The sequence below is a fragment of the Haliaeetus albicilla genome, chromosome 1 (assembly GCF_947461875.1).
Source record: "Haliaeetus albicilla chromosome 1, bHalAlb1.1, whole genome shotgun sequence".
NCBI lineage: Eukaryota > Metazoa > Chordata > Aves > Accipitriformes > Accipitridae > Haliaeetus > Haliaeetus albicilla.
In genome coordinates this window covers 53,214,765-53,228,994 of record NC_091483.1, presented here as the reverse complement: position 1 = coordinate 53,228,994, position 14,230 = coordinate 53,214,765, and the positions used below count along the sequence as shown (strand labels likewise).

General features: G+C 34.1%; 1 protein-coding gene across 1 annotated transcript in view; it reads right to left on the bottom strand.

The window, feature by feature from the left end:
• SGCZ (sarcoglycan zeta) overlaps positions 1-14,230 on the bottom strand; it is a 522,215-nt gene that overhangs the window by 16,632 nt on the left and 491,353 nt on the right. The window contains 1 exon segment of the mRNA XM_069789380.1: positions 7,324-7,396. Coding sequence (XP_069645481.1) covers positions 7,324-7,396 — 73 coding nt within the window.

Sequence of the window (14,230 nt, the reverse complement as noted above, 5' to 3'; positions counted from 1 at the left end):
TTATTATAACTCCTGAAATTCTCATTAACCGAGAAATCACCTCATCAGGCTCAAATCTGAGTTCTAATTGCCCTGTACATGCCACTGGTTTCAGTTCAGTGGGTCTGCATTACCATAGCGACACTTGAAACAACTGAGTATTTTAATGTTATTTGACATAGATGATAAAACAGAAAAACAATTTTCCCACATAGGGAAATAAAGGATCTCTTCTGAGAATATAAAAAATAGTAGTTACTGAGGAGGAAAAGTAAGGAATAAAATGTCTTTGAAGAGTTTTTCAGAAAAAGTGAAGAAGCATCAAGGAAAGGTAAGGAGTGCTGGAGAGAGAAAAAGTTTAAAGCAAGAGCTTGAAAAAATAAGCAGGTGATGTGAGGAACGTTAAAGAGAACTTAATGCATGGTCGTTTCTTAGAGTGGGTGAGGGCATACCCAGAATAGCTAAAGACAGAAACTATCAAAATTAGAAATAGTATTAAGAACCTAACAAACCAAAAACCTAACTGGAATATCAGGTGATAAAACCCCATGCATTCTAGAATGTCAAATCCACTAAAACTCAAACCTTTGAAAATCAAGACAATTAGAAGAAATGTAAGGTTTAGAATGGGAGCTTTCATTTCTTAGAGAAATATCACAACATGCTCGAAAGTCTAAACTTTCAGGCTGTGAGACAAAGATCTGCATACGAGACAATCCAAAATAGTCCCTTAAGGAGAGGTATGGGAAAAGGATTCCTCATAACCCTGACATTTTAGAGCTACAAAACATTCTCCTTCCCATAATCTCCCTTACTTTTGTTCTGACCTGAAATGCCTTCTACACATGCGCTGCCACTCCGCTAAAAATCCTTACTTAAAGTTTATTTTCTTCCCAGAAATAGCTCCATTACCTGAGCTATCTTTCAGAATTTATTTTATTAAAATAGAAACCTATCTTGTCAGAAGGAGATTGAAGCAACATGCCCACAGATAATGCTCAAGTGGCTGTCGAGTAAGATCGGAACATAAAGTGCCTGGGGGCAGCTGAAGACCCAAATGGGGCTCTTTGAACAACTGGAAGGAAACACATGAGAACTGGTTGACATACAATCTTCTCAGTTTTGAAAACCATTAGCTTCCTGTGATTAGGAAGTGACAGTCCAGATGATCTGTAATCTTCTAATGATATTTTCAATATTGTTTCCCTAAAAGGCCTTAAGATGATATAAATGGATCTAGTTTAGCTGAGATAAACTGCAACGTGGTTTTGATCCACATCTTGAGGAAACTTCATCTCATGTGGAAAATTATTCTGCTGAAATTCCTTTGACAAGTGTGCAGATTAAACATAGCAGATTGCAGCTTGGGTCTGGAAGCAGTGTAACAGCCCTGCGGCAACTTCAGATGCAACAAGCCTTGCTGGAGGTGGGAGCACGCAGCAGGGTGCTATTGAGACCCTGAGCATCTCCCCCTGCGACTCCGAGCACCTCTGCTCTTCATAGCTGCTGTTAGACCTGAGCGGGCTTCAGGTAAAGAAAGATCCTTAGCTGCTTTCACACTGATCTGCAGAGCAGAAAGTTGCCTTGTCTTTCATTAACTCAGCACGGTGCAAATGCTTTCTATTGCTCCAAGCTTAGGGCATTATTTTTACATTCAAAATCCTGTTAGCTGGAGACAGCTATGCTTGGAGCCCATCCATGTGTTCCTGAAACCATGGCATGGAATAATCATAAAGCAAGCATAAACCAGTCACTGATAATAAAGAATTTTACTTGTCCCTGTTGTTCCTTTTGAAAGGCTATTCCAGAACTTCTCGCATCTGAGAGGCAGAATGCTAATTTCTATCTAATATTTCATCCAATATTCACCATCATACTTTTGAGTTTCACAATATTCTTATTCCAGTGCTTGAGGTCTTTGATTGCCAGTGCTTCCAAACCTGTGTACCTCCTTCTAGCACAAAGAGAGTTATCAAAACTGGAAATAAGATCAATCCTGAAGAAACTCTCCTTGCAATCTCCCTCCAGGCTGAACAATACATGCTTATTATAAACCACTTAAAATTTATTTAAATACACTCTTCTCTCTCTTGCCTTTTTATTTCTCATTAGATATAACACTATATCAAATACTTTACTTAAATCCCACATGGGAGATCTACCTCTTTTCTGTTTTCTAGAGGATCAGCTATCTTACAAAGGGAAAATATTTCTTTGGATTGGCACAATCTATCCGCCTTCTATTTCATCCCAATTTCTACTTATTTTCAAGCCCTTAATAATTCTTTTTGTTAATGATTCTTTTAAAATAATATTGTAAAACATTGCATACTAATGAGTTCAGACTAAAGCATATAACATACTAGATGACCATTTTTTCCATCCATTTCACTAGAAGTGCTACCTTTACCAAACCATCAATCCCACAGTGTCTGTTTTCCAGTTTGAAAGCTTTATTATAAATTTTGCTATTTGACCTTACTTTCACATTTAGTTCAGTCACAGAGCAGGGATAAAGATTATCCAGCACCCTAAATTAACCACATGAAACTCAATGAATTTTGCTACCAATTCTGATAGCAGTATTTTTTTCCTTCATATCTCAGTTCCTACTAGAGCCTTTTCCCTTCTCCAACGTCAAATATAATCATTGTCACTGAACACTAAGGCAAATTATTCTTTCAGTTTAAGAGCCATACCTAGTTAACTTTTGATCCTGCTGTGTTCTATCTGCATAGTAATTATAACTTTTATTACAGGCTTTCTTCTCTATTTATTTCAATGCTTTTTAAATTTTTTAAATTATATATATATAAAAGCATATATATATATATTTAAAAAAAGAAGCCTGACTTTTGGCAATTTTTCAAATTTTTACTACACCCATCGCTATTTTTGTATGAACATGTATGTTAAAAAAAATAAATCATATTTTCAACAGCTAGGGATAAGACTAAGCAAACAAGGTTCTGTCAATACACATACTCAAACACTGAAATAACTATTTAAACACCAAACACAAATTCTGAAAACATAAATAGTAAGTATTTCCACTGTACTAAAAAAGAATACTGAGATAGTAACTAGAACCTGACATTATTAAAACAGCAGAGGAAGGAAGCTGGTTTTTTTTACTCTACTGCATCTTCTCCCTTTTGGTGAGGTTTGGTTTATTATTTAATTTCTGGGTAAAACAGATGAACAGAATCCCAGTGCTTTTGTTACTCTCAGCCTGCTCAGATGACTAACAAATTAATGTCAAAATTCCTTTCTGAGGCTTTCTCTGGCTCCAGGCTTTTATAGAATAGATATTTTGCCCTACTAGTAAACCACCCCTTAAAAGCCGCAAAAGATGGCTCCTACAAACCATCTGAGTGAAACAGACCCCTTGTGCAATATCTGTGTATTTTTAATTCTTATCAGAGGTAAAGTGGGATCCTACTAGCTTGGGTGGTTCCTTGCTGCTTGATCAATTTTCATCTCATTATGCCCAGCATTAGCTTGCAGGATTAGCTTATAGTGGTATGTGAGGTTTGACATAGAAGAGAAAAAAAACTATTAAATTTGATCCCCAGAGAACAACAAATTAATTTACCCCCTTATTAAGGAGGTTGTTGAGGGCAAAGCTATCTGCATTTAACTACCATCTGCCTCTTTTGTGCATGGATATTACCTATTAGTGCACCATGTTTTAATGCACTATTAGCCTAAAACCAATATTTGGGGACCTATTATATTGGCAGTTTGGTTTTCCTAACTGTGTTCCTGTGAGAAAAAGTAGTGAAATATGAAGATTAAATTATTAAGATATAATTCATTTTCCTGATTCTAAGGCACGATTCTTTGATGCTGCTTATCCCAGCTAATGAAAGTCAGATTTAATTAGGTTTTGGGATTTGACACAAAAGGGCTTACCAGCTTCCACAAAGGATTGTAGAAAAACGTTTTCTGAAAGCAAACCCTCGCTAGCTATTTTTTGAAAATGTAAGAGAGTAGAAAGATGTGACCAAAGTGGTTGGGCAAATAGGAAGGAATTACTTTAAATTTCAACTGAATTTTATTTTTACAAAAGACATTTTTAATAGCAAATATTACAGATGTTTCTCTGCCTGAAGACCTCATAATCTGGATATAGAATAAAGAGTGGCTGAGGCAAAGTTTAGATATGTGAAGCTATTATGAATCTGACTTTTTCTTTTCACCTCCCTGCCCAGAATAGATGGAGCCAAAATCCCAGGAATTTTGGGGTAAACACTCTGAGCCTTGTGGGTATCAAAACATTAGTCCAAATTTTATAGTTTAGTTTTATTCCCAGTAATCGAGGTGGTCAGAATTCCACTTTTTAAATTCAGTTGTGAATTCTTTTGCATATCCAAGGTTATGAATAGTTTTCCTGCAACTTTTTTTGAGGAAAAAAATAAAAAGGGTTTTATTTAAATATACTCATACCTTGATGTCTGACTTTTTATTACTTGACCACAAATACATGTTCCAACATGAAAAATATGGGATTGTTTATATTTCAATTAACAATCTATTGTAAATTCTTTTATCTTTCAGACCTGTACACAAGTATTCTCATAGCCTAATATATTTGCATTGATGCATTGCAACTTGCTGTCAAACTGCAATCACCTGTGTCCACTGAAAAAATGAACTTTAACGTCAACTCAGAAAACTTTCTACTCTTCCATGTTACCGTTAATTTCAAAAGTCCCAAGGTGCAGGGATGCCACATTTGGAAAAATACATCGTTTTAGGACTGCCATTATGGTCTACTGGAGACTTTTGCTAAGTTTATACTAAAACATTAAAAAGTGCTAGGACCCAGGCCATATGACTGGAACTCAACCATCTATGCAGCTAAATAGTTGCTGGCATATTTGAGAGTCAAGTGAAAGTCAGTTACGACTCTCCCAAACAATTTGCAGGCACTAGTTGGAGGGGAACATGAGTCAAAGACCATTGCCACTCAACATTTAGGATGCAACTATTCCGTTTTAGAGGATAAAATGATTTTACAATATCAATGTAGTTGTATCAGTTGGGCCTGAGGCCAGAAAATGTGTTCTGGTATTTTTTCATTTCTGTGACAGAGGTAGCTTCTGAGGCCATGGGGAAATGTCATATGAGGGTTGGTGACCTATTTGTTTGGGCGTATTTGGCAAATAATCATCTAAACGATAAATGACTGCTTTCTGACAACATTTTTTAAATTAGGAAAAAAAAAAAAAGGCAATTTATTTCTTGGGAAAATGAATGCAGGGCTTGAACTTAAAAAAACCACACACCCCCAACAGTTTTTTGTTGCTTTTTTAATCTTATTTTAAATTATTAAAAAAAAAGGCATATGGTAATTTCAATTTTCAAAGGGATATATATGATCTGAAAGTCTAACTGTATTTTGCTGTCAGAAAATACCACACAAACCCACAATTATTTATAGTACTTTCAAGTTACAAGGTTAAAAAGGGTCTGCAGGTTACCTTCTAGAAAGTTTCATACCAATAGCCAAGAAATCTCTATCCTAATAGTAGATGTCATAATTTTTAAAAGATTAAAATTACTTGAGAGTTTTAAAAAAGGAATATCACTGAATCCTGACTAATATATAGTAGCATATGTGTACAAAAACTTCCAGAACACAGTACAGTATTTATTAAGAATAAAATCACTTACACATAAGCTAATGCTGCTTGACCAAATAGCAAGGGTTTCCATTTCACCATTTTTTAAAATAAAAACTTTGAGTTAAGTTCATTATTAATGAGAGGGCAGAAAGTTGAATGGAACATTCTCACTAATTTCAGTCTACCTTGGAAAAATGAGCTGAAGGAACAGTGGAGTTGGAAAACAGTAAGCAACAATGGGCATCATGGCAATGAATAAAGCCAAAAGACAGGAGATGTGAATGCCCGATATGTATGTTTCACAAGCAACATGAGGTGATTTTAATCCTAGTGAAATTAATCCTGAAGACACAGGGTTACCATACATTTGCACTCTGTTTTTATTATTTAATTGTTAGAAAGAAGTAGACAAAGCAGTGTCTCCACATTCTTTTGAGTGGGACAAGTTCCACCCTCTTACTCAAATTTTTGGGCCCCTGAAAAAAGAAAACCTTGTTATGTTTCCGCTTTGATTTCTGCTGAACTCCCTTTGATTAGAGACCATACTACTTTGGTGGTCATCACTAATAAATGCCTTTACAACTACTCTCAACAAAGGACTGACAGGAGTCTTGGTAGGGGATAGGGATTTTCAAGGTAAAAATCTAATAGTAGGGTCCTCTGGAAGACCCCAAACCATTACATTACCTTAAAATGTTTAGTGTAAATTATCAAACACAACCATTTACTTCTTACACCCCACACAGTGGTTAAAATTGTCCACACGGGCAGCTTTCTGCACATGATATCTGCAACATCATTACTGGTCGATGATCCTAAATGCCTTTGCAAGTATAGGGAAGGGCATTTAACAATGTTTTTCTGTAGTAATTCATTGTAAACTCTGCTGGGCAGGTAAAGGGATACATATATTATGTTGAAGAATCATAGTAGAATTGAATCAAATTCTGTACTGTTTCTCAACAGTTCTGCTGAGAGAAACACAAGGAAAGACCTTTGATTTTCTGTGATTAGCATATATTCTCATTAGTTATCCATATAAATTACATATTAATATTTAGCGGTGCGCATACATTCACTTCAAGAAAAAGCTTTCACTATAAACCTTTCTAAATTTTCTCTTTCTCAGTCTATAGACGCTTTAGCAAGTTTTAGACTTGATCTTTTACTATTTACCTATTTCTCCACTTTTGTGACTATGTACAGAAAACTTTGGATTTTTTACATTTACAAATGTAGCCTCACTTGGTAATGAATTTTTGAAGTGTGTGTGTTTGTAGTATTCAAAAAACCCAACGGTCCAGAAACAGCACTTGAAGAAAAAATCTGGGACTGTTTACTTTAACTTGACTTACATATTCTGTAACAGCTCATAAAAAAATCAAAATCTGGGTCTGAGACTATTAAACAGTAGTGTACTCATTTGACCCTAAAAACACCTGACTATTCTAATCTCTAGGGAAAATATACTTCTCAATGATTCTACTACGGGAGGCAAGTAATTTATAAATAAGTAATGTATTTCACATTTTGTGTGATAAAAGTTTGTGGGGTTTTTGGCTAGTTAGAATAAATTGGAGTCTACCAGTGTTTTGGATATGTATGAGTCATTACGTAGGCAGTATATATTACTAGACAGATATTTGCTTTTAATCAAGACTTAATTATTTTTGAGAATACTTGGTTTTAAAACAACTTTTTGAACAACACCTACTTGAGGTCTTGGGAAGGTTCTGCTCTGATATGGGGTGTCTCCACAGAGTGCCCAAACACTGCCCCTTCCGTGCCTAAAATACATAAATAAAATACAGTACAATTACTTTGGAAAACAATACACATTGAAATGTATGACCACAAATTCACATTTTTAGGACAAAATATTTAACTGAATCCTTTATTAATGACTATCAATGTTTCTTCATATTTATGTTTGCATTTCTGTATCAAAATCTGGACTGACATCATGTAAAACTATAGACTTCTGCTTATTGATAGATGAATTTCATATACAAATCTGAAAACATTTATAGATCCAAACTTTTCAGCACTGACTGGCCTGAATGCTCATCTCAACACTTTGGGGACTGATTGTTTTACAGATAAGGAGAAGAATATAATAGATTTGTTTGACAAAAACACATTTTAGAAGTGTCTACTATTTTTTGCATGATGCTCATTTTGATTCCTTAAATTGAGATGCTAAGCTTTCAAAAGTTTTGAAATAACAGTCTACCGCCTGAACTTGCTAGCCTGAATCTCAATATCTGACAGCTTCAGAGTTTCCTTCCATCAGACGTTCCTCATTGAAAACTTTTGTTCTCAAAGAAATTAAAGAGACTTATCTGGAATGTCCTTTGGTTTTAGTGTTGGTAGTGGATGCTCATGTATCTCCTACTGGGCACTCAAAATTAAGGCAAAGAAAATGGGTAACTATTTCCTAAAACTGAATTGATTCTCTATTGAATTTTAATTTCTATAAGTAGGTCCAAGTTGCATATGATAGTTCCACATTTTGAATTACATGACCAAGATTTTTCATTGAAAAGCTTCTTTTCAATGAAAAAATTAGGGTTCTGATAAATGTTCACTGAAGTTATTTGAAAAAAAAGACAAATATTAACACAATCCATTATTTTAAATTAAATTATTTAAGGAGAATGAAAAAGGATGAAAAAAATTAATAAAGATCTGATTACAGCAAGTTCTTTGTTAAAATAATAGAAAACTCAAGAAACCGACACGTACTGAACAGCACTATAAAATAAGTATTTCTTTTAACTTTAAGACACAAGGATTGCACACGTAACAGTCATTTATATGACTCAATTTACATTTAATAATAGCAATAGCCTACCTATGTTCTTAGGCATTCAGAAGTTTATATCTTTTTTTTTTCCCTGCATGCAATCATCATGTCTATTTTTGTTTACTGATTTGTCCAATGCCATTATTTTTCTCTTCCATTTATATAAACTTTAGTTGTTTTTGTTTTTGGTTTTTTCTTTAAATAATATCCATGTGGCTATAAGCTTTTATTTTCCTTGTCTGAAGATGGTGTACTGGGCACTGTGTAATGAAAATAACCTAGAACTATTGTGTGAAAGACTTTCCAACAGAGAACCTCCAGTAAAGATGAAAGAACTGAATAAAACCACATGTAAAACAGGTAATGTATTTACCTTCTGTCACTAGAAATAAGATCAAGGAAACTGCCTGGCATAATTATAGTTGATTACTAAATATTCTGAGATTAATTGCCATATTTCAACAACAGAAGTTTTCTCGTGTTCTGAGCCTTGAATTCTAACCAAACTTAAAAACATACCAACAGTATCTCACAGTAGCTGTATAAGAAGTGCTCAACGCAACAGAGGCACCACTATAATTGTTACAATATTTTAAATATACTAAAGTATTTTCAATTATTTAAATATTTTATTTAAATATTTTATTTAAATATTGCACAAGTATTTTCAGAAATTTTGGCTGTTAATGGAGATATTTAGATATTTTTGCAGTTAACAAATAACATTTAGTAAACAGATCTTACCAGGATCTGAAAGCAGAATGAGGCTATAGAATGTTTAGTTGATACCTTTTTACAGTGTTAAAAAGTCCTGAGCAACAAGCCAAAAAAACCTAATTAAATGTTAAACTAAATTATTGTCAGAAAATCATCATTGTTAGTCATGTTCTAAACACCACTTTCTTAAAAAAAAAAACAAACCCAAACCAAACCAAACCCAAACCAACCACCCCCGGCCCCCAAACAAACACAACAGGAGAAAAACACCCCCTTCACTGTAAAATACTCTATTAGTACGGAGTATCCATGAGGTAAAGTCCTAGGTTTTTATCTCCAGCAATGTATAAGCTTTACAAATATCTTGGCAAAGCATACTGAAGACAATTTCGTTATGACTGCTGCTTTGAAGATCTCTCAAGAAAACAACCAAATCCACTTTATGTAACCAAAAGTTGCTGCGTGTTATGAAGAACCACAGGAGGGAAAAAACAGCATATCTTTTTACCTAAAGGTATTCACAGACGTGCTGTGGAGAATCTGTTTTTTAAACCTGACGTTGCCTTGCAATTCTGCTACCATTAAGTGACAGGAATAGCATGTCTGTATAGCCAGGCTTTCTGTCACTCAAAATAAATCTCACCCCCATCTATAATGGCACACAGGAAATTCTACGGGAGCAGAGTATCAGAAATCAGAGTGGGCTTCTGGATCCCATTCACCTTTTTAATTGGCAATATTGAATATTTTCAAGGACAAGGGCTTTTTGTATTTTTGAAGGTGGCAACGGGATATGAAGATGTAAATAAATGAGCAGGATGCAGAATTGCCAGTCTTTACTTATGAGAAGACCACAGCTGTAAGGTTTGAAAGAGCAGAATTAATACAAAGATCTATAAAACGTCACCGTGGTATGGGTCAGACACTAAATCAATCAGAAGTGCCAAAGATAATATTAGGCAAAGAGTGATAACAAAAGATAAATGACAGCTGGTACTAAGCCAGCATTAGTATTTCCTCACTTTCAGCAGCATTTGTTTAAAAGATGAGAAGGCATCTCTCCCCTTACAAAATACAAATTTGGAAAGAAAGACCAGGTTTGTCCAAGCAGACTGAAGATCCAGGCAGGTAGAATTAAGGATAAACTGATATAATTAAATAAAATATAATTAAAACTCAAAACAAACCAAATGTGCTCCTTTTGCTATTTCAAGATACAATCCTACATACTTTTTTTCCTTCTCTTTCAGCCTCAAAAGTGAAAGTATAACAGTTCTTGGGGTAAATGCTTTATCCTCAAAAAATCAACAAGTTTAAGAATATCTCAAATTTCTTTTATTTTATACTGGAAGGAAAGCAGGCACTTATAATTATCTTGGGTTTAGTAAGAAAGGTGAAAACGATCAGCCAGCCAGAATTTACTGACGTGTTTCCAGCAGTTAAACAGCAGGATCAAGAAAAACGGAAAGGGATTGTACATCAAATAAAAGACATGGATCAGCATTACTTAAAAATACAGAAGAGAAGAAAAACTATAGGAAGGTATTATTTATTTTTTAATTTACTATATGTAAATCTGTAGTGCTTTGATGGGAAGTTAGATCATGTAGTTCAGTACTGCTTAGGAAATGGTGCTACAAACATACCTTTCTATGAATAATAAATATAACAGTATAAATCAGGATTTAAAGTGAATAGCATGATTTTTTTTAATGAAAGAAATATACTTTAGGTATTCAATAATTAACAATGTTAAAACACTTATTTTTTACAGAAATAAGAAGGATCTATTAACTGTAATCCCTCACTTACAGATTCATAACCAAGACCTACTTTGAGATGAGTGAAATTCTAAAGAGAGATGAATGAATACAAAAAAAGAATAGAAAGAAAAGACTTGAACCTTCAAGCCCTTTCAAGTACAACTCAAAAGGAAGTAGTTAGGGAACTGTATTCAAAGGAACATGAGTCAGAATGGATAGCTATAAAAGGTGAACCTTTCAGAGGAAATAAAATAGCAAGGGCACGGAGTATGTGCAAAGGATGTAAAATCAAAACTCTAAGTGTGACTGAATAAAATTACTCCCACCTCTAGCTTCCAGTGGAAGAGAATGAGTTAAGTAAAGACTTCACTAAGAAAGAAGCATCTGTGAAGGCAAACTACTGGTCAAAGAATACCAGTCGCTATAGAAGTTGCTGGAGAAAACTCAGTAAATAGCACGAGTCAGGCAAAAAAGCCAAAAGTCCAATTCTGTAGTTATAGAGAAACCTCTTTATGAATAGCAGTTTTATAAACACCAGACCTTTAAAACACACTTTTTTGACAACAGAGCAAATCAAACCCCTTTCAGTACAAGCAAAACTAGTCACACGTTCCTGGTGAAACTGAATATTGAGAATTCAGAGACACCACTGTAAACTACTAATTTCTACTCAATTTAATGGTTCCTGAAATTCAGCCTTTGGGAAATGGCAAGTTACATAAAAACAATGGAAGTGCAATGTTGGTATTTGGTGCTGGATTATATTTGCTTATGTATGTGCATGCTGAGGAAATTTTGTCATTTATTTAACCAGCAAATAATCTTTTCATAATTTATGACTTAGCTCACACAACAACACTGATACCTTTCAGTGACTTAATAACCGACTAGCATGAAAAGACCAGCACCTGAGCATACTGATTAGTAGAGCTAATTTTTTTTGTGAAAAAAATGCCAGCTAAAGAGTTGATGAGCCAAGAATCAAAAACCAATAAATTATTTTGCTGTGAAAAATGAACCATATATTAGCATTATCCCACCTTTCACATCCATTCTTGTAAGCAAATCACCTCAACTGTACTGACAATGCAATTGTCTAGCATTTTGATGTGGACAAATTATATGGTATTGCAGTGTCACAGGCACAGTTGAATCTTACTGCCTTGATCTTTCTCTAGGTTTTTCAGAAACATCAAGTAGCGATATGATGAAGTACTAAGATTATGCAAGTATTAGACTGTAATGTCAATTTGTCCACTGAGTTAGAGAGTTTAAAGAAGGGTTTGTAAAATATTTATCATTTTTGAAGCTTGCAATTTTACTCGTTGCAAACTCATTATTAAGTTAAAGCATCCACAGGTTTCACAGAGAAATATGAGTAATTAATCAAGATTGCTTTACCATTGAAGAGACCTTGAAAACATAGATTTTATGTTCTAAAAGTTTAATTGCAATAAAAAAATACCAATTCTTAATTCTTTTACCATGTGTACATAGCTAAAATTTAAAAGTGCCTTTGTGAGATTAGCTAGCTGTTGCTCAACACTAAGACCTTTGAAGAGCTGATCGCTGCCAGACTGAAAAAAACAGAAATATTCAAGTAGGCAGATCAATGATCATAAAAAGACCACAGAAAATGCTTGTTGCTTCTTTTTTAAAAGCTCAGTTAGTATAATTTATCTCGGGCTCATTAGAAACCCAAAGGCATGAAAATGTAGCTTCTGGACCACATGTTGATTGCGCAGCTCTTCGAGACTTTCAATTTTAATAAATGGCTTGAAATGTAATTTAGCTAGGTACTTGTATTAAGAGGACAAAGCAACTAGATTTTTGCTATGGAGGTACATGTAACTAAAATGAAAGTAAGTAGGATTGGCATGATTGCTGGGATTTCAATCTTGCAGAGTCCCTCAGCAGCAAAACTGAATAATATTAAATAATGAAGGTTTGATACTGACGTGGCCATACTGGAGGTATATTATAGGTACAAAGCTGTAGTATGGCCTGACTAGGTGCAGCTGTTCACTTCTAAACTAAAGCATGAGCATCAAAGTCTTCAGAGGTAAGCTGCTAATAAAAGTAAATTCTAAAATGAATTATTTGGATTCATTACTCAAGGCCCTTGAACATGACTAATGTTTGATGCATATTTTCTGTATGGCAACCTTTCTAAAGCAAGACTTCTACTAAGCCTTTCATTTAGATAAGAAGGATGAGTTCCCCAATAAATTAAAATTCAGCATCTTCAGTGTGATAAATTTTGATCAAAGCAAAACGCGACTCCAGGAAACACTTGCAAAATTGCAACAGTCAGTATTTATTTTCTTAAATATCATCTTAACTTCTGTTGAGTACAAACATTTGAAACATTGCTTCCTAATCGTGGGCAGTTAAGACACCTCTTGTCTTGCAATGCAAATGAAACTGGATTATGCCTATGTGTTCAGCTGCTCATCCACATACTTGTTTGAAAGTTCACATCCAAAATCTCTGTTTGGCCACTTGGTTTGCTCTACAGAAAAAGTGAATCTATTTGAATAAAATTTGGACTGAGCATAGTAGTAACACAATTCAATTAATAATTGGAAATAGCTATTCTAAATGCTACTTCTGGGATGAAAAAAGTCTATAGATTTAAATGAAACTTCTGAGAAATCATATTAAAATTGAATATTTTTTCAAAACATGAAAGAAATTGAACAAAGAACAAGTTTTAAAAAATAATTTTCATAACGTCTTTTACTTTTTTCCCCTGTGATGCATGACATATGGAGATACACATGACAATAAAAATTAACTACAACCACTTTCTGCTTGGATTGATACCATCTCCTTGAAAAGTTACAATAGCTAGATATAGGAATAGATTTAAAGGTTACATTTAGATTTCACAGTAAATAATTCCTAACAACCAAAAAATCATCTTCTTTTCCTAGATGTATATGATAGTCTGGATTTGCATTTTTCTTAAAATGATGTAAATGATTCTGGGTTCACAATAATGGAACACAGAACAAAAAATGTCCTTGTCTACATTCAAAAAATTGAATTTTAATGGGATTATTTTTGTATTTAATAGATCAAAAGGACTGTATTTTCACTTTTTGTAGAAGATAACCCTAGGATTTGGAACACTCAGGCTTATGCTCTATTGAATAATTAATCAGTTACAAACAGAATTGATGTTTCCTTGATGAAAAATGAATGAATCAATGAATGAGAGGACTATCAAACAACAGTCAGTAGCTTCATAATCAGGGGACTCACCTGGGATGTAAAAGAATGGGACATGAACTTGGATATCCCGAGTACAAAATGAAGCCTTTAACTTCAAG